Here is a 27,781-nt window from a genome sequence, read left to right as displayed (position 1 = left end):
TTATTGTCTCCAATTCGCTTACCATTTACTTGGATCCCCAACAACTGACGTCAGTGCATCAAAAAAGCTCGGCACTGGTTCTGGTGCGCAGAAAACCTGCCGCACGTAAAAGTCTGGTAAGGTCGATATCTTCTCGTGTAGATCGCCAAGTTGCTCCTGCAGTATCCGTCGTTCTTCCTGGAGCGTGATTATCTTCTCTTCGTCTGCTAGACGAACCACATCAGATACACAGTCACGCAGGACTTCTTCGACCTCGCGGTTTCCTTCTATCCGTCCGAGCTGCATCTGAAAGCGTTCTAACCGCGCTACCAGGCGAGCTTGTTCGTGCTCTGCTGTTTGTTTTACATTGAGCTGTCGTGCAGCACTTTGCTTCAGCTGACTTTCCAGCTCGTCATTATCTCCATGAAGCATTTCGTAGTCTCTCTCCAGTCGAGCGTGTGCCTCCACTTCCGTGTCGTATAATTGCTGCAGCTGCTGCCGCTCTTTATCTAGCAACTCCATTTCGCGATATTGTTGTTGAGCCTCGAGCTCCGATTGCTTCAGCTGCTTCTGCATCATCGTCTTCTCCGCGGTCTGATCGGCCGCGCGACGTATCGAGTCCTCTTTCTCTCGCTGATGCGTTGTACGAAGCAATTCGACCTGGCTTGCCAGTTCTTGCTTCGTATTCTGCGCGTCAGCTTCGACCTTCGCTAGAGATTCCTCCTTGTGCTGAAGTCGCAGCTGGGTTTTCTCCAGCTCCTTCGTTAACTCCGCTGCTGCCGCATGAAGGCGTTCGACCTCCTCGTTCAAACCCTTCCGCTCGCTTTCCAAGTCGGCAATCGCAGCAACTTGCTGTTGTGCTGAGTTTTGCAGCTCTGAAATGCGTTCTGCCTGCGTGACTAACTTATCTTCGAGGTGTGACTTTGTTTCAAGAAGCTGCTGCACCTCCATTGTTTTCTCTTGCAGCTGCTGCTTCCAATCCATTTTTTCGTTCGCATGTAGATGCTCAAGCTGCTCTCGTGTGTGCTCCCACTCAGCTTTCTCCTGTGTATGGTTATTTGCCATCCGTTGAAAAAGCGCTTCAAAGAACGCAAGCGAGTCCACGCGCAGAAACTGGTAAAACGCCTTCTTCTTCGCAGGACCGCGAGCCTTTCGTTCGTAAACCTCTTCCAACACTTCCATTGTGGCCTGGAAGGCTTCCTCCTTGTTTGCAGCAGCATCCCACGCGCCAGCAGCCAAAGGACGAGCCAGGAACTTTGCCCGCAACTTGTTTAGCACTTTCACACAGAACTTGCTGGAACGCTTCTGAAGTTGCGCGATTAGAGTTGATCGTTGAGCATGCATATGCTGCTTAAGTTTCTGAAAGCACGCAGCCCGTGATGCGCCTTCTACGGAGCGCACCTTGAACAGTGTCAGTGCTTGCTCCTGGGCATCCTTGTAAATGGCCTCGAACTCTGCCTGCGACAGAATCTTTGCCGCAACACCAGCTTCACCACTAGCTCCGTCATCAGTGTCTTCTTCCACTTCATCTGTGTCCTCCGAGTCTCCTTCGTCGTAGACCTTTTTCGAAGGCTTCTTGCCTGATGTAGCGTCCATCAGCGTATCATATAATTCGATAGCTCCAGCAAGCGCGGCCTGGCAGGTAGCATCTGAAACGTACTCCCAGGCAGCATTAATATCTGGCACGGCACCGCTGTTCATAGTGTCCGTGTAGCAACGCACGAGCTGTGCGACTTGCGGGCCATTTAGGACCTTGCCAAGTAGCTCTTTAGCTGCCACAGAAGAGAGCAGGCGGCGTCGTACAGTTGACATTTGATCCACAAACTCTGGTCGAAGCTCGGTATCTGAAAGTTCTGCTGCGCGCCGGAGGTCGCGTTCATCAGTCACGGGACGTACAAGTGTAAGACATTCACGCCGACCAAACAGGACACGAATTGACGCACGAGTACGATTCCGCTCGACCTGGCGCGTTCTCGTGCTCTCGGAGGCCGTGGTACTGACATCTCGAGCATCTAGCGCCTTCTCGAGATACTCGTTCGCAGTCAGTGCGTTGCCATCAATTTGCATATCCAGCAAAAAATCACGCAGCAGCCATACAAACGGCGGGAAATGCGGTGCCAATTCTCGGGATTCCTCAAGCTTGTCGCCACTCAGTGCCGACTCCGCTGTACTCGTACCAGCACTCCCGAACGTACTATTCGATGACGGAGCCGTTGAAGGGTGTGCACTCACACAGACGTGCTTCGTCAGTTCCGAAACCAGGTACAATCGGTCGATTGCTCCTTCATCAATCACGCCCATGGTGTTGAACACGAAAAGCGAGCTGAGCAGCAATCCGAGTGAGAAAATCTTGGCGTCGTAGCTTTCATCATTGTCCGTGGACGCCATGCCCTCCGTGTCCAGGAACAGCACGAGTTGGCCCGCCGGGTTGCGCACCGAAGGCTGCGGCGCCCAGAGCCAGATGCCTCTCGTGCACGACTCGGTCGTTGGACCCACTCGAAATCCTCCAGCTTTCCCATTGGATGAATGTCCATTGGCAATTGCAATATTGTCACTGTTGGTCCACGGCAAGTCGTCTCGATGGGAAGCGAGTTGGTTCAGGAAAAAGCTCTTGCCCGTTCTGCAGGACCGTAAAATATCACGTTAGTGGCGATAATTACAATAAAAATCTCACCACCACCCACCGATACTGTCCAGCCAAGCAGACAATTGCCACGGGCTCGTTCAAGCTCTCCAGTAGACTGCAGCAATACAAAGTCGCCATTATTGCGGCATAGTAGTTGTTAGTGACTTGTAGAAGGCGGAAAGGGCCGTAAATTGACCAGCCGCAGATGAACAAGACACTGGAGATGGCAATACACGCACCTGACGCCTTGTTCCGTCACGCGCAGGCCATCGGCGCCGCCCTCGATGAGGCACACAGGCGCTGTCATACCAAATTGAACCAAATTGGGACTAAAACCAGTCTCTTATCCTCGGGATGTGATCCACACCACTTGCACACCACACAACTTCAATTCAATGAATTGCGATCTTGAAGCGGCGCGAAGAGCTCACTTGACTTTCAGACTGCAACACCAGGGGACTAATGGAGTTAGAGCAGCTGGACGTTGTGAGTCGCTGCGTCGGCCGGACGCTAACGCCACAGGAGCGGTCCAATCTCGAGCTGGGTATGCTCAAGCGCAGCGCCACGGAGACTTTTCTGTCGCTGCGCTTCTGGGGCCGCATCTCGGGCGAAACGCAGGACTATTTGGTCGCTGTGGCCGTGTTGCCCGGCAAGGACTACCCCAAGAAAAAGTTTTACTTCTGGTGCGCTGCAATGACTACTTTCTTGCTTTGTGTTGCATTGCGCTGATCTTTTCGTCTGTTGCATGCAGCACCAACTCGTCGCCGGAGCTACAGCAGTTTCCGCAGCTCAACAAGAAGAAAAGCACGATGGCGGCTGCTCTCACATCGAGGCTCAAGGGGGATCCGGCGTTTCTGTTAAGTGACTCTGGAGATCCGCAGAACCAGGAAGAAGGCGAAGCTCCGTTCTGCGAGCTGGACAGACTGGCGTACATCGTGGAGGAGATTGACCACGCGACGTCGGTTGTGCCCCTCGGAGCTTTTGTCGTGTCACCCTTGCACCAGGTCATTGCCAACCCCTCGTTTCACGGTCTCACTTGGGATCAGTCGCTGCAGCTCTACAATTTCTTCCACTTTCGCCAGCCAGATTTGCCTGAACGCGCACAGATCATCGAGAACGCCGACGGTTTGGTACGCGCCGGTGACTTCTTCGACCCGCTTATTCAGGATCTGGACGGTGCGTGGGTCATTTCCAAGGACAACAGCGGCAGCTACACGACCTTACGCAACTACGTGTACCCGGGAGCCTTCTGCTTCCATCGACCCGAGTCAGCCCACTACGGCAGCGTCTACTTCGGAGATGGTCGAAAGAACCCGGACATCGCATTCATGATTTGAGTGATACGACTGTGGACCAGCACCAGATCTTCCGTTGCACCAAACACAAGCAATTCATTACGTTACTAGCAACTTTGCAACTTCTTTGATTGCCTTAGTGGTATCATATGTCGTAAAGCGCGGAACCAAAGCACGGTTCTTAACATACATGTGTGTTCGACAGCACCATAGTACTCCACGCAAAACCGAGCTGCAATAGGACGGGCAGCACTTCACCAGAACGATGTGCCGTCCCTGGCACAGCTTCACTTTCTCCGCACGTAGCAAACTTACGTGTGAAGGCGTTTCAGGAAGTACGTCAGATCACGCACATTCGACGATGATTTCACCTTGGTCGTTCGATAGATCGAATTCAGATAGTCATCCAGCAGTTCCTGTTCCAGGAGCTTCTGGCACGCGTTAAAAGCCGCGGACGCTCTAGCACCGGCCTTCGAAGGCATTGGATCACCACGGAACGTTTCCAGCTCCAGCTCCATAGGAAGGTTAAGCTCAGCTGTGAACACACATTTTCCGCCAACGCGTACCTCCGAGATCGTATACAGCTGCTTTATATGAACGGTGAACAACTTGCTCGGCAGCGACTGACAAAACTGGTTGATACAGGCAATACTGCTATCCAGATCCAGCACAGCACCAGTGGACTCAATCTCAATCTTGTGCACCCCATCACTCATCATTTGGGCTGCAACAGAACGCGGTTGCTGCTGGATGGTCTCGACCTTTTCACGTGAAAACTCAAGCTGGTTGATCACGTCCACCTCACTCACCAACTGCTTGTAGTACACCTCATGCCCCAAATCGTTTTCTTCCGCCAAGTAGTACACGATACCATCTTCGTGACGAGCACGGCCTTTCAATTGAACCAGCATGCGTGCAGTACCAACACGGTCCATCACGACGATCAATCCGCACTGAGGAAAATCAACGCCTTCCGCCGATACAGCGGTGGAAACCAAGACACGAGTGGATCCAGTCTCGAACTTCTCCAACGTTGTCTCCATCTTAGTCAGTAGGAAAGACGCAGTGTCACTGCGTGAAGATCGCCCGAGAATGCTCGCAAATAGCTGGTGAGATGGAACTTCGTCCGATTCCAGGTCGCTCGAGTCCACAGGAACCTCTTCATTGTCGGGTTCATCTGCGTCTTCCATTGTAGGAGCGAACTTTTCGTTAAAGTAGTCCGACAACACACGGCATTCCGACCGGGTGTTCACAAAGACGATTCCCTGTAGATCGAGGCGGGTTCGCTTATTATCTCCCTCGTCTCCACCCTCACCAACAGATGCAGCGACGCTTCCACCTGGGCCACCAGCAACTTCATTGTCGCTGTCCGAAACGTCACTATTATCTAGCTCCGCCCCCGCGACATCCTCAACCTTGGCCTCTTCGTCAAACAACTGCGCACGCAAGATCTCCTCCACCTTTTCCACTTTGGCCGTGCACGCAAAGCTGCATCCAGAGCGCTTGGCACCCAACAGTAACATCGTCTTGACCGCGTCCCTGTCCAAGCCAAACATACTACCCGGTACAGTAATCAGCAGCGACGCCGCAATCGCCAGTCGATGAATCTCCAACTCGGCGAAGCGGTAGTAGCACCACGGGCCCAGATTCTTGTAAATCGTGATGCAGTTGAGCGCGAACTTGCTTTTCGCTTTGCCCAGTTTGACGGGGTCCGTCGCCGCGTCGCTTTTACCCTTCTTCACCAGTTTCTCAAACACCTCCATGGCCTTGACCTCCTCCAGCTCCTTCTTGAAGTCCTCATAGACCCACCCTTCCTTCGTGGCCTTAACCTCAACCTCTTCATCCTGCACGCTCCACGGCTTCTGAACGGGGTACGTCTCAAACACCATCGGGGCCGCAGCTGCGAACGCGGTGATCTGGCTCTTGTCCAGCTCCACCTTCTTCATCTCGGCGTGGAGTTTCTCTGCGCAGTGACGCGTCGGACACGCCGTCGTGCCAAAGATCCGGGGCATGACACTGGGCTCCTCCTGCTTGAACATCTTGATGACCTGCGCGTACGGATGGCGCTTGGTCACGTGGTGGCACTCGTCGAACACGAGCAGATTCATGCGGCTGAGCGTCACGTAGCCCTTGAGCAGCACGTTGCGCACGATCTCGGGCGTGCACACGAACACGCGCGTCATGCTGAGCTCGCGCTCCCACTGCGCCGCGTCCCAGAGGTCTGCCGTGCTACCGCAGTACGCGTTGACGCGCAGCGTGCTCATCTGGCGGATCTTGGCCGTGATTTGCACGACCAACTGCCGCGTGGGGGCCATGAAGAACGCGCGCTTGTCCCCCGAGTAGTCCTGCTCGCTCAGCAGCGCGATGGCCAGGAACGTCTTGCCGATGCCAGTGTCCCCCACCATCACCACGTTCTTCTCGCGCGCCAGCTCCAGGATCTCGCGCTGGAACGCGCGCAGCTCCACCTGCTGCATCTTGTTCGCCGCTGTCCAATTCGCTAGTCAACGAACTCAGATTTCGCTGAACCTGAAGCAATGTGATTGGCGGAAAGTAAGAGAAAATCTAATTCGCATGAGATTCTACCTACTTACGTCAAATTGCTGTGCGGTGTTCTTTATTGACAGGTTCAAGTTGAAGCGAGTGTAGCCATGTTACTTCTTTCCTTTCTTCTTGGGCTTGCCGGACGGACGCTTGCCACCCTTCCTGCCGCCCGCATTGGGACCATGAAGACCTGGCGCTGAGATCTTGACGGGGCCGACCATGCAGTTCACGAGCTCGTTCTCGGGGATGCAACGCATGAGCTCGCGCTGCACCACGACCGGATTCACGTCCGGCTGGACCTCGTCGTCCGCCTCGCTCTGCTGGTGCGGAGCAGCGGACTTGGTCGCGTCCTTCTCGTCCTTGAAATTGGACGCGAAAAAGTGCTCCATGGCCTGCTTGGCCGCCTTGCCCTTCTTCTGGCTGCCCGGCGTGAGCTTCACCTTGTACTTGTACTTGGTCAGCGAAGCGTACGGCGCACACATGGGCATCGCGAACAGCACGAGGTCGTTCGGCAGCGGCTCGCCCGTGAACGCGTCGAAGAAGTCGGCGCCCTCAGCCTCGTCTTCCTGCTCCTCCAGAAACTTTTCCTTCTTCTCGCGCTGCTGGCGAATGTACTCCTCACTCGCCTCGGTCTTGGTATCCGTAGTGCTCTCTCCGTCCTCATCCCCTGACTCTGCAGAGTCGTTCTCCTTGCTTTGCTCCTCGTCTTCCTGGTCCTCTTCAACCACGTGACCAAGTGCTTCCATACGCAGCCTGCGATCTTCATCATCCTGGTCCGCGTATTTCTTCTTCATCTTTTTCATCTTGCCCTTCTTACCGCGGACGCTCTTCTTCTGCTGTGGAGCCGAACCATTGTCTTTGCCCTTCGACTGCTTTTGTTTTGCCGGGGGTTGCTCGTCTACCGCTGTCTCCTGAGATGGTGCCTTACCCTTCTTCAGATCACGTCTTTCCTTCGCTGTCAACCGTTTCTTACCATCGCGTTGCGATTGCTGGGAGGATTCATCATCTTCTTCTTCATCATGTTCATTTTCCTGAACAATATCCACTTCCTTCGTAACGACTTGAGTTTTACGTTGCTGCTGTTTATCGCCATCATCAAGCTTCTTTGTTGCAGCATCTTTCTCCTGCTCAGCTAATGTTGCATTGTCGGCTTGAGGCGCACTGTGCTCTTCATCCTCATCTTCCTCTTCGAAGGTCCCCGACGCTCGCAATGACCTTCCATCGCCTTGACGCGTATGGTTGCTGATGCAGCTCTCATCAATACGGAAGAGAATTGCCAAGCCCATCTCAAGTCGGGACGGTTGGATGTAGTTCTTCTTGCCTCGAATCATAAAACTTCCTGTGCTGAGGTATTCGCCTGCAGGAGCGGTCTTAGAGACCTGGTCAGCATGAACCCAGTAGGCACCGGCAATGACCTGGCTACTCCACGCGTTACTACGGCACACACTCATGCACCCTGCCTGTTCAAGCGTAGCCACTGGAATCGGAGGCAATTCCTGGCTCTTTTTATCCTTCACAGTTGCGTGGTTGCGCACGATACACGTAGCAGCACCGTGGAGGTCGGCGTGGACATACGCGTCACCCTTGCGCAGGTAGCGTTTCACCAGCAGCTCATTCTGGTGAGCATCTTTGCCTGCCACCACCAGATATTTTTCATTCGTGAGGAACCAGTGAAATTTCTCGAACCAGAGCGTTTTACGTCGCTGGTAGATAACGTTGCGCTTTGTTTGCTGCTTTTCCAACGTCTTTTTGGTGTTCTTCTCGGCCAACGCAATTGCCTTGTCAGTCGCCTCTGTGGCCTTCTTCACCTTCTCACCCGCCTTCTTTTTCTTGGTGTAGATTTCACGGGCATTCGCAAGAGCTGACAGTGCCAAGTCGATCCAGATAACATGTGCCTGCTTATCCTCCTCGCCGGTACCGTCACCTCCACCCTCAGCTCCATCATCATCATCATCATCACAGAGTAAGATAGCTGCGCGGTTGTGCTCCAAGTCTAGCTGGTGAATGAGGCTTGCCACGGGGTTGCCATTCTTTTGTTCGTAACGCACAAGTTCTTCCAGGCCGCGCCAATCCATACCGCTGGCCAACGCACTACGAATCACCAGGAGGACATTCTCTACATCCTGCTGGTTGGCTTCAATAAGCTGCGCGTCCTGGAAACTCTGCTCCTGAACCTCGCGGAGTTGAGCGAGTTGCTGCTGCTGGTTCTTCTTAAGCTTCGCAAGTTTGTTTTCCGCCGCAAGCTGAGCGTTCTGCTTTGCCACCTCTGCAGTCTCGGCCTCGAAGCGTGAAAAGTATTCATCAACAGCCTCGTCAAACGTGTCGAAGCTGCGCACCTTCTTGTGCGCTTGCAGGTGCTGAGCATACAGAAACGGCGTAAACTCCTCGAACTGCTCTGGTGCGCTTTCGTCAGCGGAACCCTTCAGGATAATGAATCCGCATTTTTGAGAGGCAGCAGAAGGCTCCTTGGCGACAAGGGTAGCAACTTCCTCCTCATCGTCATTGCCATTCCCCGCGTCATCATCGTTCTGTACAGGAATCGGCCCATTCACCGAGATCTGCTCGTCCTGAAGTCTCTCTAGCAGCTTCCAGCCTTCCTGGATCTCAGCCAGCAAGGCAGTCAACTTGTCGTCGCCCAGAGCCGTAAATTCTGCTGCGTTCTTGAGCTTCAATGTGGAGGAAATACCCGCTCCCACCAGACAGTGCTCGATAATCACAGGACCCAGACCACCGAATGTCGACTCCTTCACGAGCAGCAACTGCTTGATCGTCTGCGCCTTCTTCTTCTTCTGCGTCTTGCCGGGCAGCACCACCGCAGCCTTGGCCACCTGCTCCTCGAACCACCTGTCCACGAACCCCACGAGCTGCGCAGTGGTCTGAATGCCGCGCTGCTTCTCCTGGTCCCCGAGCAACTGCACAGGGTACTCCTGTTTGACCGCCATCTTGACGTTCTCGTCGAAGCGGTGCGTGCGCAGCAGCGACAGGATGCGGTAGTCCCCGTCCGTGAGGATGATGTTGCCCGACGCGTAAAGCTCCAGGATCAGGTGGCACTGGAGCGCGTCCTGGCCGAACGTCAAGTCCACGACGCGGTCGCCCTCCAGCTGCGTGAGCGCCGACAGTCTCTTGCCGCGCAGGTGCTTCCGCAGCTTCATAGTGAACTGACTGGGCAGTGCGCTGCCGGCCTTGGCATCGCGCGCGTACTTGCTCGTGTGGAAGCGCACGCCCGACTCGAGCAACAGGAAAACTTTGGGGAACGGCGGCTGGTGCAGTTTGAGGATGTACGTCTTGGCCGCGCCTCCATCGCCCTGGCCCTGCACGTCGTAGATGTTGGTCACCCGCATGTTGACGACGTTGGCGCGGATGCTGCCCACCATCGCGTGGATGTCGTCGATGGACATGCGCGTCTTCTTCATGGTGGCAGGCTTTGGCGTGCGTGGCTGGGTTGATGAGCTACTGGATCGGCTTTGGGGGCGATTATTGAATATGTACGCCACACTAAATTATTGTGTTTACATAATATATAGCCATCTCGGGGATGGCTGCTACAGCGCTTCAACGAGCGTAGCATTACGCGCCTCAACTCGCGAGCGTGTTGCATAATGTACATGTACATGCACATGTTCATGCATTGGTCTCCCATGTCCATGGTCGCCGCCGCCCGTCTACATCTGTCGAAGGTGATTGAACGCGCCGGCCAGTGGCGAGTCGAAACTGCTACGAGGAGCGTTTTCGTAAGCTTCCGTGATGAAATTTATTCACATGACGGTATTTATTCAAGCTCGGCAACATGTAGAAGTGCGTGTGTTCACGCAGCTAGACAAAGAAACAAGAGGCGGCTGAAGTGAGCGTCTACCAGCCGCAGGGACCCGACGAAATCAAGTCGCGAGTTCTGGCTGACTAACATGGACTTCACCAAAACTCAACTCTGTCTCAGACAGCAATAAGTTATTGAATAGCCCCCATGTGAGTACCGGTGTGCGAGAAGCCCGTATTAAAGCCCCGCTTCGCTGCCGCTGAGGGCCCACTGCTGCAACGTGCGATGCCGCAATCGCGACGGCATCCGATCCGATTGTAAACGGAGACGCATCCATGAGTATGAATTACTGGCGTTGAGGGTGGACGCCTGCATTGCAACCTTCAGCTTGCAGTGCAAGTGCCTTGTCGGCAAGTCGGCCGTCGCGCGCAGACCAAACTTTGGCGTGTCGGCCCGGCGCATCCTCTGGATTTCTGCGTGTTGGACGGAGCCGGGCCAAAACAGGAAACGTACTTAGTGAAAACTACAACATGCAGTGCTATTATCTGCTGGAAGCTCGACTCGATCTCAAGAGTCCTGCAATAGAAACCAAAACGGAGGGCGTCTTCACTGAATGCTCACGCAGACGTTTCCCCGCCAGCTAAAAGTGTGTCTGCATTTTCTCCTCCGCTGGTTGTGAACGCTATCCACGTTGAAGTTCTCCGTGAAATGACGAACCAGCTACCGGTACATGTATCTCTCGGTAGTAACGGGGGCTCAACAACATACAGTACGAATCGACTGGCCAGCGATGATCCGCAGCCGTTTCTCCTAGTCATGCAGCCATTTGACATGTAGACCATCCGCGCCTCAGCAACGCCGAATCGGCAGGCGAACACGCCATGTACTGCACATGTACCCGCGGTCTGTAGCATGCTCGCAGGCTTCCTGGGTGCGAAGCCGTGTTCGCCGGCGCCGAAACTGCCGCGCACCACCCATCCAGCCTGAACGTGAGCGGAGAACTTGCCGACGAGGCCTCGCTCAGCGAGCGCCCCCCTCCTCTGTCCTGCCGTCGCACTCTCTCTGCATTTGCACGTGTTGGGATTGCTGTGCATCCTATCCTATCGTTCTCCTTCATTGTGACGCGGGCTGCGGCAACAACCCGGTTCATCCACGGCGTCCTCGAACATTGACGACGATCTTAGCAGAGACCATCACCGTCTCCGTTAACAAAACACCTCGGAGATCAGCACCACAGCTTGCTCACCGAGCTGCTCACCACCTCGCCCGAAGGTTCCGTTTTTCCGATGCTGCATGATTTGCCTCTGGCACTGCGAGTCTCCCAGCGGCTGCTGCAGCCTGCCAAAAAAGTCATGCATGATGTGTGGACACCTGGAATCCAGAAGCTCCGGCTTTCTTCACTGCTGCTTTCCCGTGTTGTCGTTGGCGGCCGTGTCGAGCTCATCAGCTCATCGTTGATGAGCTCGACACGGGCTTTAGCCGCGGAGACCTAGGGTTTTGTATGCACGCTGGACCTCCAACGGATGCCCTCCGCAGACCCTCTCTTCACCCTGCCTTCATTTATAAATCCCCCGTCAAGTGGTCAAGTGGTCCATCGAAGTCAACCAGAAAACAAAACCATGCCAGGCGTTTCTCCACGCAACTCGCACTACTCGGTCCAGATGACCCCGCGGCAGCCGGAGGTGTTGCTGCACGGCAGCCACGAGCTGGCCACTTGGGAAAAGGGGGTCGAGATCGGGCGCGTCGTGGTCTACTTCCTCGGCTCGCTGCTCTTCCTCGTGGGCTCCATCTACTTCTACCCAGAGTACTCGGTTAAGTGGGACGGCAATGCCGGGCTGTTCGCCAGCTGGTGCTTCGTGGTCGGCTGCATCATGTTCTTCACCGGTGCCAACCTTGACTTCATCCAGACCGTCCGCTACAACCACGGCACGCAGCTGCGCCAGGTGCTGCGCGCGTTCAACGCGCTCTGCAACTACATGGCTGCGTCCATCTTCATCCTCGGCGCGCTCTACTTCCTGCCGACGTGGTACGTCAAGGCACCCGAGCTCGGCTGCTGGGCGTTCTTCATCGGCAGCATCCTGTTCTGCATCGCCGCCGTCGTCGAGATCCTCTTCATCTGCATGACCCACGAGGACCCGCGCGTCACCGGCTTCAAGATCAAGAACGTCGCCTGCTGGGCCACCATCGCCGCGCTCGGTACGTTCATCGGCGCGCTTCTCTTCACCATCGGTAGCTGGTACTATCTGCCCCGGTACATCAACCTCGTCGACGAGGGCACGCACTACATGAACAAAGCCATCACCTTCTACGTGGTCGGCAGTGTCTTCTTCCTCATCAACAGTTTCGCGATGATCCCGGACGTGCGTCGCGCCATCACCGCCACTGCACGGAAAAACGACTTGGACGCCAAGGTCTAACTTATAATGTATTTGTGCAAAGCACGGCGCGAAGCAAGCGCCGTGTAGTGATCTGTCCGCTTATCTTCTTCCTCCCATTCTTCGTGTTCGTCCTCCTCACCTCGACACGCCATCCGAACATACAGCGTGTCCGTAACGGTTTTCTAATTATAGCTCGGTACAGTACCATAGATGTCACGAGGGGACAAGGTGTCCACATTCGAACGGCGGCATTTACGAGCGCGATAATGGCTCGCCATTCTGACAAGAAGGCATACGCGCAACCTCTTTAAACGCTCAGGCGGCACCGAACGAGGAAACGGTGCTCAACGGGCCATGCGTTTCAAAGTATTTGATAGTAGACACGTCCCTTGTAGACACTGCGACGACTATCACACTTCATTAGCAGGCAGTCGCGCAGAGACGCTCGGAGCCGCCCTACAAGAGGAAATTCCCGCCTCGGTACCAGCGTCACACGGGTGGGTGGCGGTGTCTGCAGCCAACCAAACAGCTCGCGTTGGCCTTCATAGGCAAGATGCTGAGTGTCTCGTGTGTGTAGAGCCTCCAGCGACCACTAGACCTCAAAGTTTCAAGTCTTCAATCTTGAATCAAGTGGCTGCATGTGGGGGGATACCTCGCGGCTCCTGCCTGGGCGAAACTCCCGGGTTGCTTTTTTTAGGTCTGAAAGTGTCTTTTGGGACCAAAATTTGAGGAGGTCCAAACTTTGAGTGGGCACAAACTGCCAGCCAGTCAAATCGCCACCAGAATCGCCACCAGTGGCCTCGACGCCAGACGCAGACCAAGCAGCTTCCTCGCACCATGGCCGACCGCAAGCGCACACTGGATGTGGGCGACCTCGACGGCAAGAAGAAGAAGCGCAAGAGCAGGTTCTCGGATGCGCCTCCCGCCGCCGCTTCAGCCGCCGCCGGCACGAACCCTCTGACGAGCGCGCCCTTCTCGGCTCGCTACCAGACGCTGTTGGCCCAGCGCCAGAAGCTGCCCGTGCACCAGTTCCTGACACAGATCCAGGACGCCGTCAAACAGCACCAAGTTATCGTCGTGGAGGGAGAGACGGGCAGTGGCAAGACCACGCAGATCCCGCAGTTCCTCACGCTACTGCACGCCGATGGCGGCAAGATGGTGGCGTGTACGCAGCCGCGTCGTGTGGCCGCCATGAGTATCGCCAAGCGCGTGGCCGAGGAGATGGACGTGCAGCTGGGCCAGGAGGTGGGCTACACCATCCGATTCGAGGACATGACCTGCCAGCGCACCAAGCTGCGCTTCCTCACCGACGGAATGCTGCTGCAGCACGCCATGAGCGACCCGCTGCTGTCTAACTACTCGACCATCCTGCTGGATGAAGCACACGAGCGCACGCTGAGTACCGACATCCTGTTCGGTCTGCTGAAGGAAGTGCTGCCTAAGCGTCCAGACCTCAAGGTGGTCGTCATGAGTGCAACGCTGGACGCTGTCAAGTTTCAGAAGTACTTCGAAGGCGCACCGCTGATTGCGATTCCTGGACGTACCTTCCCGGTGGAGATTTTCTACACGCCGGAGCCTGAGCGTGACTACCTGGAGGCTGCAGTACGCACTGCCGTCCAGATTCACATTTGCGAGGACGAAGGAGACGTGTTGCTATTCCTTACTGGTCAAGAAGAGATTGAAAATGCCTGCCGTCAGATCCGCGCCGAGGCGGACGCTCTAGACTCGTCGAAGTACGGCCCGCTTGACGTGTACCCGCTGTACTCGTCTCTCACCCCGCAGCAGCAGCAGCTTATTTTCAAGGACGCTCCGAAGCCGCGCTTCCAGGGCGGCCCCAAGGGCCGAAAGATTGTTGTGTCTACCAATGTGGCAGAAACATCGCTAACGATTGACGGCATCGTGTACGTTATTGACCCGGGCTTCTCCAAGCAGAAGGTGTACAACCCGCGCATCCGTGTTGAGTCTCTACTGGTGTCGCCCATTTCTCGTGCTTCGGCTAAGCAGCGATCAGGTCGTGCCGGTCGTACGCGTCCGGGCAAGTGCTTCCGCCTCTACACCGAGCAGTCGTTCTTGCGCGACTTGGAGGAGCAGACATACCCTGAAATTCTGTGCTCAGAGATGAGCGGTGTCGTTCTGACTCTGAAGCAGCTCGGAATCGACGACCTGGTCCACTTCGACTTTATGGACCCGCCTGCTCCCGAGACGCTGATGCGTGCATTGGAAATGCTGAACTACCTGGGTGCTCTGGACGACGAGGGTGATCTGACGGACCTAGGTCGTCAGATGGCTGTGCTGCCTGTCCTACCGCAGCTGGCCAAGATGCTGATCTCATCGGCTAAGTACCAGGTGCCACAGGAAGTTGTTACGATTGTGGCCATGCTGTCTGTCCAGGAGCCATTTATTCGCCCCAAGAACGACGCCAAGGCCGCCAACGAGGCCAAGGCCACCTTCGCCCACGTTGATGGAGACCACCTCACGTTGCTGAACGTATTCCACGCATACAAGCTGAACAACGGTGATGTCAACTGGTGCTACGAGAACTACCTGAACAACCGCTCACTGCAAAGCGCGTCGAATGTGCGCGACCAGCTGGTCCGCAACATGAAGCGTCTGGAGATGCCCACGCAGTCCACGCTAGACATCCACTCGCCGCAGTACTACCCGAATATCATCAAGTCGCTGGTGTCTGGGTTCTTCATGCAGGTTGGACACAAGGCCGTTGGCGGACACTATGTGACGGTGAAAGACAACCAGGTTGTGCACCTGCACCCTTCGTGCGTGCTCGACAACAAGCCGGACTGGGTTGTCTACAATGAGTTCGTGCTGACGAGCCGCAACTACATCCGTCTGAACACCCGCATTATGGGCGAGTGGCTCATTGACATCGCGCCCCACTACTTCGATCTGGCCAACTTCCCTCCTGGTGATGCCAAGCGCGAGCTCGAGACGCTGTACCGCCGCATGAGTGCGCGGAACAACTTGAAGCGGTAGATAAACGCTTTATATGATAGATGAACTGGTTTTCTCGTTGCCATTGCCAGTGGTTGAGGTCTCTGTATTCTATTGTCTGCTTTTATTCTCCTTGATCTTAGAGCAGCAAGCTGCCTCTACCGTCTCGGACGTGGCGTCCGAATCTTGTGCTTCTGCAGCTTCTTCGTGCCGCGACCATATCCTCCTCGCTTTTGGGGTGGACCGCGGCGTTCTTGCTTCTCCTGTTTGCTATCTCCCGGTACAGACTGCTGGAGTCCTGTCGACGGAGTTGTGGACGCGTCTTCGCGTAGCTCCTTGATTGTGCTATCGCTCCGCTTAGAGTTCTCGATGCTCATGGCCAGCTTGAGGTCGTGCTTGGTTACAAGGCTGGTCACAAGTCCCTGCTCGCCGGCTCTGCCAGTACGACCAGCGCGATGCACGTAGTCGACAGCGCTCTTGGGGAAGTCAAACATGACCACGTGCCTCACAGACTCGACGTCCAAACCACGGGCAGCCAGGTCAGTGCAAACTAGGATATTCACATTGGGATCTTCGGCGAACCCATGGATAGCTTCGTGGCGTCTAGCAGGCGGCATGTCGCCGTGCAGACACACCGTGTCTGGGAAACCGTGCTCGCGCAGCATGTGCTCCGTGGAGCGCACGCTGGCCGAATTCCGGCAGAAAACCATCGCTTTGGCAGCGCGGCGTCGGTGCAGGTGCAACGTCTCACGCAACGCCGAGTGCTTGGACTCGGGCACGACGCGCACAAACTCCTCTCTGATTGTCGTCGGCGTCTTGTGGATGTTGTCGTCGCTCACGACTCGCAGGTCACCGAACTTCTTCTTGAGCACTTGGTCAATCGGCGAGCGGACAGTCGCCGCCGCCAAGATTATCTGCAGCGGCTGGTTGCGCTTCGCCGCACTCGCCTGAATGGGTTCCAGCACTGCGTCCAGCTCTGTCCGGAAGCCCATCTTGGCGTCGAACAGCGTGTCCGCCTCGTCCACCACCACTGTGTCGATGCGAGAGACAAAGAAGTCTCCTTTGCTGATGCACTTGGCCACTCTACCGGGCGTGCCGATGATCAGGTCCAGTCTGCGCGCCGTACTCTTCTGCTGGATGCTCTTGCGCTCTCCGCTCGTGACGGTGCAGGACGCGAACTTGGCCCAGTGCGACAGCTGCTTGGCCACGTGGCTCACCTGCAGCGCCAGCTCCCGACTGGGCAGCAGCACGAGGGCGCTGGGTCGGCCCAGCACAACGTCTCCCTTGGCCTCTTGCACCTTCCTCTTGGCCGCTTCCTTGCGCAGCAGCTTCTCCACTACAGGCACCAGGTACGCGAGCGTCTTGCCCGTGCCTGTCTGCGCCGTGCACAGTACGTCGTGGCCGTCCAGGATGACGGGGATGCTCTTGAGCTGGATGCCCGTGGGCGCCGCGATCTTCATCTCTTCCAGGCCAGACACCAGGCGAGTGTCGATGCCCAAGTCTTGGAAGCTTTGCGCCGCGAAGAACCGGCGGGAAGCGGCCACAGACAGCGCTGGACGCGAGCGGCCATGGCGCAACAGCGACGTCAACGCCAGACGCATTTCAATGAATTCGGAGCTTGTTTGGTGGTGATGAATCGGAAATAAAAGGCTGAAAACTGTAGTGTCAACTGACCATCACTCTAGTTGAAGCAAAAGTTGAAGGCAACAGCAACTAACGGTGGAAAGTTGAGGTGAGTCAATCCGATGTTACGCTGTCGGACGACTGACTTGCAACCCTGAATTGAAGCGCACACACGACATCATCGAGTGAGAGGCGATGATCTTCTTGTCGATCGCTTTGGGTTTTCGATGGACGTTGCGGAGAGAGACCCGACGATCGGACGCCACGGTGCAGCCGAAGCCCACGCGAGATTACGGCTCGGAGCTGGATTCCCAGCGCTCCACGCCAGTGCATGTACCATTGCGAGCGCACGTGATCCGCAGCACCGACGACGATATGAATTTCAACAGATCGCCGAGCTGCGTTGCCACCGGTAGCACCGACGACGATATGAATTTCAACAGATCGCCGAGCTGCGTTGCCACCGGTAGCAGGGTGGTGGCCAGAAGCAGTCGGTCTCCCTGGTGCTTCGTCTACAGTCCATCTCACTACTCGTAGCTCACACCTTGAGTGTAATGGCTTGCCACGTCAATTGGCAGATTTGTTGCTGCGGTGGTGCTGCTCTTAGCTTTGACGGTGAACTCGTAGCGTTGCAGCTAGGCAGGGCCAATTCCAGGCCGAGTGCTTCCTGGACAGGCTGCGGAGTTCGTCGCGACCTGACGGCACTGTACGTCATACGCAGGTGCGGCGAGGCGGCGGCTCCATGACAAAGACGCTGCTTCTCGCAGCCTGCGAGCGCGGTTGCAACCAGCTCGAATCGGAACCAGCCACGTGCCCTGCCTTGCTCCCTCGCCCGGCAGCACTGCAGCACGTCTCTATTGCAGCAGCAGCGATAACTGCTCCGCAATGGCCAAAGCTGTAATTGCACGCGCTCCACTTCGGCCAAGGGAGCCGGAGGCATTCAGCGGGGAAGCCACCGGCGCCACATTGTTTTGGTCCGCTCTTTGGCGTAGGTTTGTGCCACACGGATCACACACTAAACCCGTTTTCGACCTTACCATACAAAACCTAATATAAAGAGTCGTGTACGGTTCGTGTGTCGAGCCCGTCGGGTTTCCCTGCGAAAGTAGTTCCATACAAACTCAGAGTGAACCGTCTGACTTGCGACCCGGCCTCTCCCCCCGCCTCGTCTCTCCTCACTATTCGCCTCGACGCGATCGACAAGCCTTCGACCGCGCGACCAGCTCTCCCTCGCCGTCTTGCTCGCGGCATTTCCCCTCTCTACTCGCCACCGTCGAGTCCCTAAACCGGCCAGCATGTACTCGTCGTACTGGAAGCCCCAGGACGGGCGCGAGTCCAACGTGCCCACGGATCACGAGGCGCTGCACCGCGACGAGGCCACGCACAAGGCCATGCAGTCGGACGAGACGGAGCTGCGGCCGCTGGACCTGGAGACTATCATGAGCTCCAAGGCCGCCGTCAAGTTCTGGTACCTGCACCGCCCCAAGACTATGGCCTACGTGCACAAGAACGCCACCAAGATGCAGAGTCTGGGCCGCGCCTTCGCCGTGCGCAAGCTGCGCGAGCGCCACGGTGCCGAGTACATGGCGGATCTGGCCAGGCAGGACCAGGCGCGTCGAGACGCCGACACGCTCAAGGAGCTTTCGCCCGAGGAGCGCGCGGCCAAGGAGCTCAATGACGCGGCCTACGACGCGCGCGTGGAGGAGTCGCGCCGCCTGCGTCGCGAGCAGATCGAGAATGAGCGTCGTGCCGAGGAGGAGGTGCGCATGAAGCAGGCAGCCGACGCCTCGGAGCGCCGTCGCCTGGAGGAGGAGCGCAAGGCTGCGGAGCTCGCGGCCACGGAGGAGGCTGCGCGTCTTGCTGAAGAGGATAGCGCGCGTAAGCTACAGGAGTCCGATGAAGAGCGTCGTCGTCAGGCGGAGGAGGCTGCGCGTCTCGAGGAGCTGCGTCTCATTGAGGAGGAGGAGCGTCGTGAGGCGGAAGAGGCCGAGGCCAAGCGCAAGGCGGATGAGGAGCGTCTTGCTGCTGACCAGGCTGCGCGTCTTGCTGAGGAAGAGGCTATCCGTGCTGAGGAAGAGCGTATCGCTGCTGAAGAGGCCGCGCGTCTTGCGGCTGCAGAGGAGACGCAGCGCGCGGAGGAAGAGCGTCTTGCGGAAGAGCAGAGACTGCGGCAGGAGGAGGAAGACCGTCTTCGTGCTGAGGAGGAGGAACTGCTCGCGGAGGAGGAGGCGCGTCGTGCCGAGGAGGAGCGGATTCGCAAAGAAGAGTTGGAGGTTGCTTTCCTGGCCGCACAGGCTCGCGACGAGGAGGATCGTCTCGCACGAGAGACCGAAGAGAATCGCATCCGTGAAGAGGAGGAGCGTCGCGCGCAGGAAAAGCGTGAAGAGCGAGAGCGTAAGCTCGCGGAGGCAGCTTTGGCTGCTAAGCTTGCCGAGGAGGAGGCTGAGCGCATTCGTCAAGAGCGCATTCAGCAGGAGAAGAACGAGAAGTACGAGCAGTCCCTGTCGAAGGACGTGCCTGTGCTCGTGCGTCAGCGTGGCCCAGGCCGCGTTGTGAGCTACGACAAGGACCGCGAGACGTACGCTGTGAGGATGGACAACGCCATGGGAGGCATGCAGATCACTGTTCCCAGCGACGACGTAAACCTTGACGACGACCGTATCCTGTCGCCGCGTACCAAGGTGGACACGCCGTTCGGTACGGGTGAGGTAGTGGGCCTTGACCCTCACGTCGGATGCTACGCCATCAACACGGAGGTGAACGCCCCGGACAACGACCAGTTCCTGGCTTTTGTGCAGATCAACGACGTCGCCATTCACGTGGAGGAAGAAGAGGAGCGCGCGATTGTGGAGGATGCTTCCCTGCCGAGTACGTTGCTCGGTGTTGGGCTTTCGTTGAAGATGGTGAAACTGGTTACTAATGACTTGTTGCTGATTTTACAGTTCCTGACGAAATTGGTCTCGTGTCGGCTCGCATCGTTGACAGCCGCATCGTGAACCGCACGGGCAAGAAGTTCATCCAGTACAAGCTGGAGATCCGCACGACCAATTACGGCACCGTGTTCTGCTGGAAGCGTTACAGCACCTTCCGGTACGTGCGACGGAGTTGTGAGGGTGATTGTGAACGTGCGGTGCTAACGTGGTTGTCTCCTCAATTATGTTTACAGCTCGCTGTGTGATCGTCTCATGAAGGAGAACGGCATGAAGCGCCGCGATATCCCGGAGCTGCCGCACCGCCACGTCGTGGGCAACTTCTCGCAGAAGACGATCGGGGAGCGTGCTGAGAAGCTTAACCTCTTCTTGAACGCTGCAGTGAAGGCGGAGCACCTGCAGTGGGGTATTCGTGTGGACGACCAGATCGCCGTGTACAAGCGCCGAAACAAACGTGCCACGCAGCCCAGCAGCCAGCCTAACAGCCGCGGCAGCCGCGGCATCTTCTCGCGACGACGGTAATTGTAGGAAAATATTCCGTCGCAGTGCTGCCGCGGGAATTGTTTAGTCCAGTCAAGCTACCTGCATGCAGATGTAGAGCTGAACCAGCGTGCTTTCAGTAGTAGAGAGCAGTCGAGTTGCGAGAGCTAGACAGGCAGCTAGTCCGTCAGCCACTTTCGCTTGATTGAAGAGCGAAGGTGGAGTCGGCTACTCAGGGAAATGGATTTTTATCTTTTCACATGTGACTATCATCGCATCGAGGCCTGAGTTCGAGAAGAGCGAGGATATGTCTGCGGTAGTTCATACTTCACCGCGTGGAAGCGACTTTATTTTTCTGGTGTTACATTTGATGGTAGATGCACTTCGTCGCATTCTCACGCAGCGGCAGCTACGTGGTCTCGTATACATGTTGAGCAGATTTGGCAAGACCTCTCTGCCGCTCTGTTTCCTCCTTACGCCACACGGATCGGCGCAGCCGCCTCACTCGATTGCTGGAGGTCGCCCTGCAGTTGGCGCCACTTGGCCAGTTGCTGCTTGCGGTACTGCTTCACCTCGGCACTTTTGTACACGTATCGCTGAAACGGGTTATGGCAGTCGCCGGCGCAGCCCTCGCATGCGTCCGAGTGGCAAGGCACGCCATTTCGCGCGCACTCGCAGTCCGCGTCGGCGCTCTGGCAGTTCTTCTTCTCACGGGCCACCTTTTTCGCCGCCGCCATCAGCTCGGTCTTGCCGGTCCCAGGCAGCGGCACGTTGTGCTCCTGCAGGAATACGCGCAGCTTCTTGACGTTCATTTTAGCCACCTTTTTGACCAAGTCTCCGCAGGAGCACCCGCACGCGTCGTCGCGCGAGTCGCGGATCTTGGCGAACTCGTCGAGCTGCTCGATAGACACGCAGCCGAAGTCCGGCGTGGTCAGCGCTGCGTCTGCCACCTGCAGCTCCTCGACAGCCTCCAGGCTCGAGGTCGACCCCGTCGAGTACTTGCGCCAGGACTTCTTCATCTCCGGGGAAGAAGACATTTGGATCGCGTCGTCCTCTTGGGCCTGCTTCTCCAGCGAAAAGACCTTCTTGCGCTCGTCTTCGCTCAGTCTCGAGAACAGCGGGTTGTCGACGCCTCGCTGGTAGTCGAACTGGCGCGTCTCGCCCACGCGGACGTCGCGTCGTTTGGTCTTGGAGAGCTTTTTGGCTCGCTCCTGCAGCTGCTGCTCTCGTAGTTGCTCCACTTCGAGGACACTACCCAGCTCTACATCTGCGAGCTTTTTGCCGAGGCCCAGAGCCCACGTGCCGTCGTACGGGACGGCACTGCCTCCGCCAGGGAAGCGCGCGAACTCGCGCGCCGTCACGTCGCCCCACATGATGTGCTTCTTGCCTCCGAGAGAGGCCGAGCGGTTCTTCCGCTGAAGCATGTGCGCTAGCGGGGCGCTCGTGGAGGCCACGTGCATGCTGTTGCTGCGCGCTTTGCGCTTCTTCTTGTGCTTCTTGCTCTTCTTCTGGGGCTTGGGCTGCTGCTGCTCGGGCTCGGCAGGGATCTCCACGACCTGCACGGGCTCCGTGACGAGGCGCACGCTCTTGGGCGGCGACGTGGCCACGGGAGCAGCAGCAGCGCCGGGTATATCAACGCACTGTATGCTATTAGCGGGTATATGCTGCGCCTCGACGGGTTTGGGCGTCTGCAGGCACTCGGGCCGGTGGCTGGGCCAGCTCTGGCGCTGGCAGTCGCGGTCGCAGAAGAAGACGCGCCGGCAGCCGCCGCAGCGGTTCTTGGCGTCGGATTTGCCGCAGGACAGGCAGCTCTTGGCGACGGTTGCGGTCATGGCGATGAGATCTAATCGGTGTGTTTCGACGGGCTCAGATTGGGAAGTGAGCAGCTATCTGTCGCTTCGAGCCGCGCTCGAATAGAGGACTGCTTGGAAAACCGCATGTTGCAGCGTATGGAAATAAGCTGATGTGAAAGTACCCTGTTTTGGCATTAGGGACCACAGCTTGAGTACCATCAGTTGACATCGTTTTTGCAGTGTTGAAGCGCCCACGGCTCTGTCCGCCAATCACAAGCGAGAGCTGGCTGCAGGGGACGGGGAAGCTCTACACGCGTCGCCGGGGTGTGTCGTCATTGCCGCTCCACGCTGCCACGAGATGCCTTCGCGCGAATGAATTCACTGCAAATGCAGCGCATTTCTAATAGAAAGCAAAGCGGAGGTCGGGTGGGGGCACCGTACCGTTGATGCCGCAGGCAAATCGGAGAGACCACGAGAATTTTTTCCCGTTTCTGCTTCGATTCGTCCGCTGCTTCAACGTCGAACATTCCCGAAGGCAAAATGCAACGCCGAGTCCTGAGTGACGCTTTGACCTGCCGCTTGTCGAGTCTTTCGTGTGAGATGTTGAAACTTCCAACATCTTGCGTCGCGACAAATGCAGCGAACATTCCACTACATTTGGTGTACAAGCACACAAATTATTCGGAACGCCCGCTCGAGCCAACCACAAATATCTTCCCATTGTAAAACACGATGGCGGACCCAGCGAACGCCAAGCTCAACTCCCTGTTCGGCAAGAAGAAGAAAAAAAAATCCACGACCGTGAACGCCAACGTCATCGTCAAGACCAGCGCGCAGAACGCCGAGCGTGCCGCCGCCGCCGCCGCCGCGGCCGCCCCTCAGCCCGAGAAGAAGAAAGCGCCTGCACCCGCCGCCACGGCGTCCGGCAAGGTGCTGTCGGACCTGTCGCTGGACAAGGAGCAGGAGCAGGAGAAACAGGCCTTCCAGTGGGCCAAGCAGCCCAAGAAGTACAAGAACTCGGACGAAAAGGTGCGAGCGCTACGTAAAGCCGAGTGGACATGGGCCTGCCGACTGAATTAATCGTTGTTTATTGCAATTGCAGGAGGCTGTGGCCACCACGTGGGCCGAGCAGGAGCAACGCAACCGCGTGAACCGCCGCATCCAGTTGGACAACGAGCGCGCCTTCCCGTCGCTGGGTGTGGACGCCGCCAGGGCCCAGCTGCAGAACATGAAGGCGCCCACCAGCAAGGCCGTGGAGACCAAGAACGTCTGGGCCTCGCTGCACGACGACGAGGACGAGGACTAATCGGCTGCTTGAGATGGGTGATGCGTGCAGCATTTGTGGACAAGTAAGTGGCCGCCTTTTCTCGTTGAGAGGCTCGGCGAACTGTGCAGACAACTGAATTGAGAGGAGGGCCCGAACGTTTGCAAGACAGCGGAGGCCGTAACCACTGGGAAAATGTTGCTGCTCATATTGCGTGATGCAGGACAGGAGAAGTGGAATAGAACGGAGCATCAGGGTCGGACCAGACAACATCAATCATCAAATACGAATGGGCTGCCTTGCTTCATGTACGTTTCAACCTTAACCTCGCTCAGGAGCGTCCACGGTCTCGAAAGTGCAGCCGAGGTACGAACTGTAGCCGTTTGGCTTGGCGTGCGGCACCGCCGCACCATTGCTCCAGATGAGGTCAAAGCCGCCGACGTGCAGCTCATTGCCCTCTCGACGACGCTCCAAGTCCACGACATCCAGTGTGTGCTGCACGAGGTTGGCCTTGAGGGAGTAGTCCGCGTCGGTATCGCCTGTCAAGGACGGAGAGGCGTTCACCTCGATAAGCCACGGCTTGAGAGCGCTGTCGATGAGCACATCGTATCCGTACAGCTCAAAGCAGTGTCGGTCTTGGATAATGGTCGGCTGCACAGCTAGCAGCGAGCGTGTGATGAGTGACTGGGTCGCGAGGAACAAGCGGTCAGTAGCCTCTTGTCCGTGCTTGCTAATGAGGAACATCTTGAGACTGTGCAGCGGCCACTTGCAGCCAAGGCGTTCGTCGTAGTCGTCCGCACCCTTTTGTACTGAGGCGTTCGTTAGGTGCATGAAGAGGTTGTCCATATCACCTTTGCTCCGCGAGTAGCGGGCGCGCGAGAAGCGTGCAAACCCCGCGCGGTAGATCCAAAACGTCAACGGTGAGAAGCTCGACACCAGCACATATAGCCGCAAGTCGAACTTCTTGCCGCCAAGCAAGTACGGTGACTCGACGTACTTCTGCACAATGTACGTATCTGCCGTCTTGGCTTGCATGGCTCCGTCTCCTTTCCACGACGCGTCTCGCTTCCACTCGCTGATGTCGCTGAGCTTCTCGAACAGGAAGATGCCGCGGCCTTGAGCTTTGCCCACGGGCTTCATGATCCATCTACCTCCTGGCGTTCGCTTGAACTCCTCAAGGAACATGCCGTACTCATGCGGCAATACAAACGTAGCCGCCCAGAAGTCGTAAAGCCCTGCTTCGTGTCGAGACTCCGTGTCGCCGCTGCAACAGTGTCCGTGAAATGGCTACATTTTGTGACACATAGCTACATCAACGTTACCTGCGTTCGAGTTGCCTCTTGATCCGCTTGAGGTTCTTGACCAGCAAATCCTTCCTCGTGAGCTCGTAATGATTCTGGAAGTGGTTAATCCGCTGTTGGAACACGAAAAGAGTGAGTTTCCACCGCCACTCGTTGCGAGATCTTCGCCACACACCTGATGATCTTGAAGCGGCGTGAAGGCGTCCAGGTTCTCTCGGATCCAGCCTACATCAGCCCAATGCAAGTCCCAGTCCATCTCGCTCTCCGTCTCGATCCAACCTCCTTGCCGCTGCATCACATCCAGCACCGTATTGTGCAAAGACGTCCGAAAGCGCACCGCCCGCCTAATCTCCCCCAATATCGCAAACACAACAACAAATTCCACATCAATCTCAATGCAACCAAACACTATCAGTGTATACGACATTATGCGACTATAGTGTCTCTCTTTACCTTCGCTCTCGGCTGTCGGGCCTTGCTCCAGCCTGCAGCGACGACGTCTTGCGCTCCATTAGCCAAACGATTATCCTTGAAGTTTTACGGTAAATGCAGTTCTGTACCGGAATGATAGTCGTAATTGAAGTGTAGCACATAAAGTGCATTTTGGCCTTGGCCGCGTGGACGCTACACAATTTCAATCAAGCTCCGGGAGATGGCGACGTCGCACAAGTATTCGGTGCTGCTGCCGACGTACAACGAGCGCGAGAACCTGCCGCTCGTGGTGTGGTTGCTGGACCAGACGTTCACGGACAAGTACGCGCCGTTTTGTGCTCTCAAACACGCGCGATCCTCTGACGGCTTGTGGACTGTAACATGATAGCAAACTCAAGTACGAGATCGTGATCGTGGAGGACAACAGTCCGGACGGTACACTGCAAGTGGCACGCGAGCTGCAGCAGATCTACGGCAAGGACAAGATCGTGATCCTGCCACGTGAGGGAAAACTCGGTCTGGGATCCGCCTACCGCGACGGCCTCAAGCTGGCGACGGGCGACTTTGTGTTCCTCATGGACGCAGATCTGTCCCACCACGTGAGTTGATCAATTGTTTTAGTTGGTCTCAATGTGCTTATTCATTTTGTTGACGTACGTGCCGCTATTAGCCCAAGTTCATTCCCGAGTTCATCAAGTACGTCAGTCATGCTACCAAGTTTCAGATAAGGATTTGCACGCTTACGTTGAGTTGATGGCAACAGGAAGCAGGCGGAGGAGGACTGTGATATCGTCACGGGCACGCGCTACGTCTCCGGTGGAGGCGTACGTATTGTTTCCCAGTTTGTTATTGCAAAACTGTGGAGCTCATTTTGCGTGGATACTTTTTTGTGCAGGTGTATGGTTGGGACCTGCGCCGCAAGCTCACGAGCCGTGTGGCCAATTACCTGGCGACGGTGCTGCTGAACCCGTCCGTGACGGATCTGACGGGCAGCTTCCGACTGTACAAGCGCGACGTCATTGAAGACATTATGAGCGTGATCCAGGGCCTGGGCTACGTCTTCCAGATGGAGATTCTTGTTCGCGCTCGCCAGCGCCAGTTCTCCATCGCCGAGGTGCCGATCACGTTCGTTGACCGTATCTACGGCGAGTCGAAGCTAGGTGCCGGAGAGATCGTCGCGTACCTCAAGGGACTGCTCAACCTTTTCTTTACAACGTAAGGGGAGGCGTGCTGCAGCACAAGCAGAGCGAGTAGATCAGGTGTAGGTCGAGGTTTGCAATGAGTATGGCCGTGGTGCATTTTTTGCATTTGTCATGACACTCTTGTTATACGTTGCCTGTTTTACTCGTCGGCCTGAGGTTGTATGCGCGCAGCTCAGCTCGGCCGGTGCAAGGTGGTAGCTCTTGTTGTGCGTATTGTTTCGCTTTTGTCGTACATTCAGTTGAACACCTCACCTCCGTCATTTGTCCGCCTTCTCTTCCCGTGCGCCACGTAGCCTGGTCTGGTCCGACACGTCCAGCGCCATCACGGGGCTCTCTTCCAGTTGCAGCTCCTCGGGCGGGCGTGCAAACGTCCTAGCCATCCTACTCCTGTGTTCCGTAGCCGCGGCATGCCTTGTCGCAATGGAATCTTGGTCATTGTCGCCTCCCACGCCAAGCAGGTCGTTCATCACGTCCATCACGCTGTTCGAGGCGTCGGTTCCACCCCCAAACAGCATCACGAAGAGCACGAAGCCCAGCACGAGCACCAGCGGCACGGAGCACATGACCACGCCCACCTTGAGGGGCGACGTGGTGGCTCTCTCCGACATGGGGGTGCACGTGCGGCGCCTGCTCCTCCTGAGTCCAGCGCGTCGCCGCTCCAGTTCCTGCATCCAGTAATTGTGTTCGTTGCTGCTCTCCTGCGGGTTGGGCTCCTCCTGTCCGTGGGCGCGCGCCAGCGGTTTGAGCAGCGGTGTGCGCTCCGGCAGCTCCTTCATGGGCGCCTGCAGTGCGCTGTAGCCGCTGATCTTGCTCATGCTGTACATGTCCCGGGCGAACTTGGGCTTGGCTGAGACCTGGACGGGCTTGGGCTCGCGCTCGCCTTGCAGCAACAGCTTGAGCGCCGACTGCGTGTGCTCCGAGAGCTGCAGCGACGCGCGCGTGCGGGCGAACGCCGTGTCCGGGCGCTCCACATACTCCTCGACGCGGCGCTGGTCCGGCACCGGGGACGTGAACTGCGACACTGGCTGGTGCTCCGGGATGCTCTGCGGGATGTGGAAGCTGCTGCTGCTGGCCGAGCGGCTGAAGGAGCCGTAGGACGCGCGACTGGGCGGGCGCTGCGTCTTGAGGTCGAGCGCCGCGGACCAGAACATGGCTGGGCTGGATACGGGTCGAGGTGCCGGTGCTGGGGGCTAAACGGGAAGTGAGCGCGCTTGAAGCTGCAGCAGATCTTACG

The 27,781-nt window shown here is 56.9% G+C and overlaps 13 protein-coding genes across 13 annotated transcripts; 6 read left to right on the top strand and 7 right to left on the bottom strand.

Annotated features, from left to right (window-relative positions):
* Positions 1–18: 18 nt before the first annotated feature.
* Positions 19–2,912, bottom strand: KRP23_2010 (Guanylate-binding protein 1; the record flags this gene model as incomplete). Its single annotated transcript, XM_067886689.1, has 3 exons — positions 19–2,599; positions 2,664–2,720; positions 2,845–2,912. 3 exons carry the CDS (start codon positions 2,910–2,912, stop codon positions 19–21), a joined length of 2,706 nt encoding a protein of 901 aa, XP_067749348.1.
* A 155-nt stretch (positions 2,913–3,067) lies between these two features.
* KRP23_2009 (Radial spoke head protein 9-like protein) lies at positions 3,068–3,942 on the top strand (the record flags this gene model as incomplete). Its single annotated transcript, XM_067886688.1, has 2 exons — positions 3,068–3,288; positions 3,357–3,942. 2 exons carry the CDS (start codon positions 3,068–3,070, stop codon positions 3,940–3,942), a joined length of 807 nt encoding a protein of 268 aa, XP_067749347.1.
* Positions 3,943–4,211: 269 nt separating this feature from the next.
* Positions 4,212–6,374, bottom strand: KRP23_2008 (Dicer-like protein 1; the record flags this gene model as incomplete). The annotated part of the gene is made up of 1 exon (XM_067886686.1): positions 4,212–6,374. The coding sequence occupies one exon, from the start codon at positions 6,372–6,374 to the stop codon at positions 4,212–4,214; it is 2,163 nt and encodes a 720-aa protein (XP_067749346.1).
* Positions 6,375–6,551: 177 nt separating this feature from the next.
* On the bottom strand, positions 6,552–9,854 carry KRP23_2007 (Nuclear export mediator factor Nemf; the record flags this gene model as incomplete). Its single annotated transcript, XM_067886685.1, has 1 exon — positions 6,552–9,854. One exon carries the CDS (start codon positions 9,852–9,854, stop codon positions 6,552–6,554), a length of 3,303 nt encoding a protein of 1,100 aa, XP_067749345.1.
* Positions 9,855–11,814: 1,960 nt separating this feature from the next.
* Positions 11,815–12,612, top strand: KRP23_2006 (uncharacterized protein; the record flags this gene model as incomplete). Its single annotated transcript, XM_067886684.1, has 1 exon — positions 11,815–12,612. The coding sequence occupies one exon, from the start codon at positions 11,815–11,817 to the stop codon at positions 12,610–12,612; it is 798 nt and encodes a 265-aa protein (XP_067749344.1).
* Positions 12,613–13,410: 798 nt separating this feature from the next.
* On the top strand, positions 13,411–15,564 carry KRP23_2005 (putative pre-mRNA-splicing factor ATP-dependent RNA helicase DEAH3; the record flags this gene model as incomplete). The annotated part of the gene is made up of 1 exon (XM_067886683.1): positions 13,411–15,564. One exon carries the CDS (start codon positions 13,411–13,413, stop codon positions 15,562–15,564), a length of 2,154 nt encoding a protein of 717 aa, XP_067749343.1.
* Positions 15,565–15,680: 116 nt separating this feature from the next.
* Positions 15,681–17,123, bottom strand: KRP23_2004 (DEAD-box ATP-dependent RNA helicase 39; the record flags this gene model as incomplete). Its single annotated transcript, XM_067886682.1, has 1 exon — positions 15,681–17,123. One exon carries the CDS (start codon positions 17,121–17,123, stop codon positions 15,681–15,683), a length of 1,443 nt encoding a protein of 480 aa, XP_067749342.1.
* A 1,317-nt stretch (positions 17,124–18,440) lies between these two features.
* On the top strand, positions 18,441–20,597 carry KRP23_2003 (Reticulocyte-binding protein 2-like protein a; the record flags this gene model as incomplete). Its single annotated transcript, XM_067886681.1, has 3 exons — positions 18,441–20,013; positions 20,088–20,235; positions 20,312–20,597. The coding sequence occupies 3 exons, from the start codon at positions 18,441–18,443 to the stop codon at positions 20,595–20,597; spliced, it is 2,007 nt and encodes a 668-aa protein (XP_067749341.1).
* A 431-nt stretch (positions 20,598–21,028) lies between these two features.
* On the bottom strand, positions 21,029–22,387 carry KRP23_2002 (uncharacterized protein; the record flags this gene model as incomplete). The annotated part of the gene is made up of 1 exon (XM_067886680.1): positions 21,029–22,387. The coding sequence occupies one exon, from the start codon at positions 22,385–22,387 to the stop codon at positions 21,029–21,031; it is 1,359 nt and encodes a 452-aa protein (XP_067749340.1).
* Positions 22,388–23,080: 693 nt separating this feature from the next.
* On the top strand, positions 23,081–23,654 carry KRP23_2001 (uncharacterized protein; the record flags this gene model as incomplete). The annotated part of the gene is made up of 2 exons (XM_067886679.1): positions 23,081–23,377; positions 23,451–23,654. The coding sequence occupies 2 exons, from the start codon at positions 23,081–23,083 to the stop codon at positions 23,652–23,654; spliced, it is 501 nt and encodes a 166-aa protein (XP_067749339.1).
* Positions 23,655–23,933: 279 nt separating this feature from the next.
* KRP23_2000 (putative tubulin polyglutamylase TTLL9) lies at positions 23,934–25,425 on the bottom strand (the record flags this gene model as incomplete). The annotated part of the gene is made up of 4 exons (XM_067886678.1): positions 23,934–24,876; positions 24,935–25,026; positions 25,089–25,257; positions 25,367–25,425. The coding sequence occupies 4 exons, from the start codon at positions 25,423–25,425 to the stop codon at positions 23,934–23,936; spliced, it is 1,263 nt and encodes a 420-aa protein (XP_067749338.1).
* Positions 25,426–25,565: 140 nt separating this feature from the next.
* KRP23_1999 (Dolichol-phosphate mannosyltransferase subunit 1) lies at positions 25,566–26,564 on the top strand (the record flags this gene model as incomplete). The annotated part of the gene is made up of 5 exons (XM_067886677.1): positions 25,566–25,666; positions 25,734–25,944; positions 26,016–26,041; positions 26,109–26,169; positions 26,241–26,564. The coding sequence occupies 5 exons, from the start codon at positions 25,566–25,568 to the stop codon at positions 26,562–26,564; spliced, it is 723 nt and encodes a 240-aa protein (XP_067749337.1).
* Positions 26,565–26,804: 240 nt separating this feature from the next.
* On the bottom strand, positions 26,805–27,698 carry KRP23_1998 (uncharacterized protein; the record flags this gene model as incomplete). The annotated part of the gene is made up of 1 exon (XM_067886675.1): positions 26,805–27,698. One exon carries the CDS (start codon positions 27,696–27,698, stop codon positions 26,805–26,807), a length of 894 nt encoding a protein of 297 aa, XP_067749336.1.
* Positions 27,699–27,781: the final 83 nt, after the last annotated feature.

This window comes from Phytophthora ramorum, assembly GCF_020800215.1.
Source record: "Phytophthora ramorum isolate Pr-102 chromosome Unknown Phyram_PR-102_s0002, whole genome shotgun sequence".
NCBI lineage: Eukaryota > Oomycota > Peronosporomycetes > Peronosporales > Peronosporaceae > Phytophthora > Phytophthora ramorum.
The sequence above is the reverse complement of the archived record's forward strand: the minus strand, read 5'-3'. Positions and strand labels throughout refer to the sequence as shown.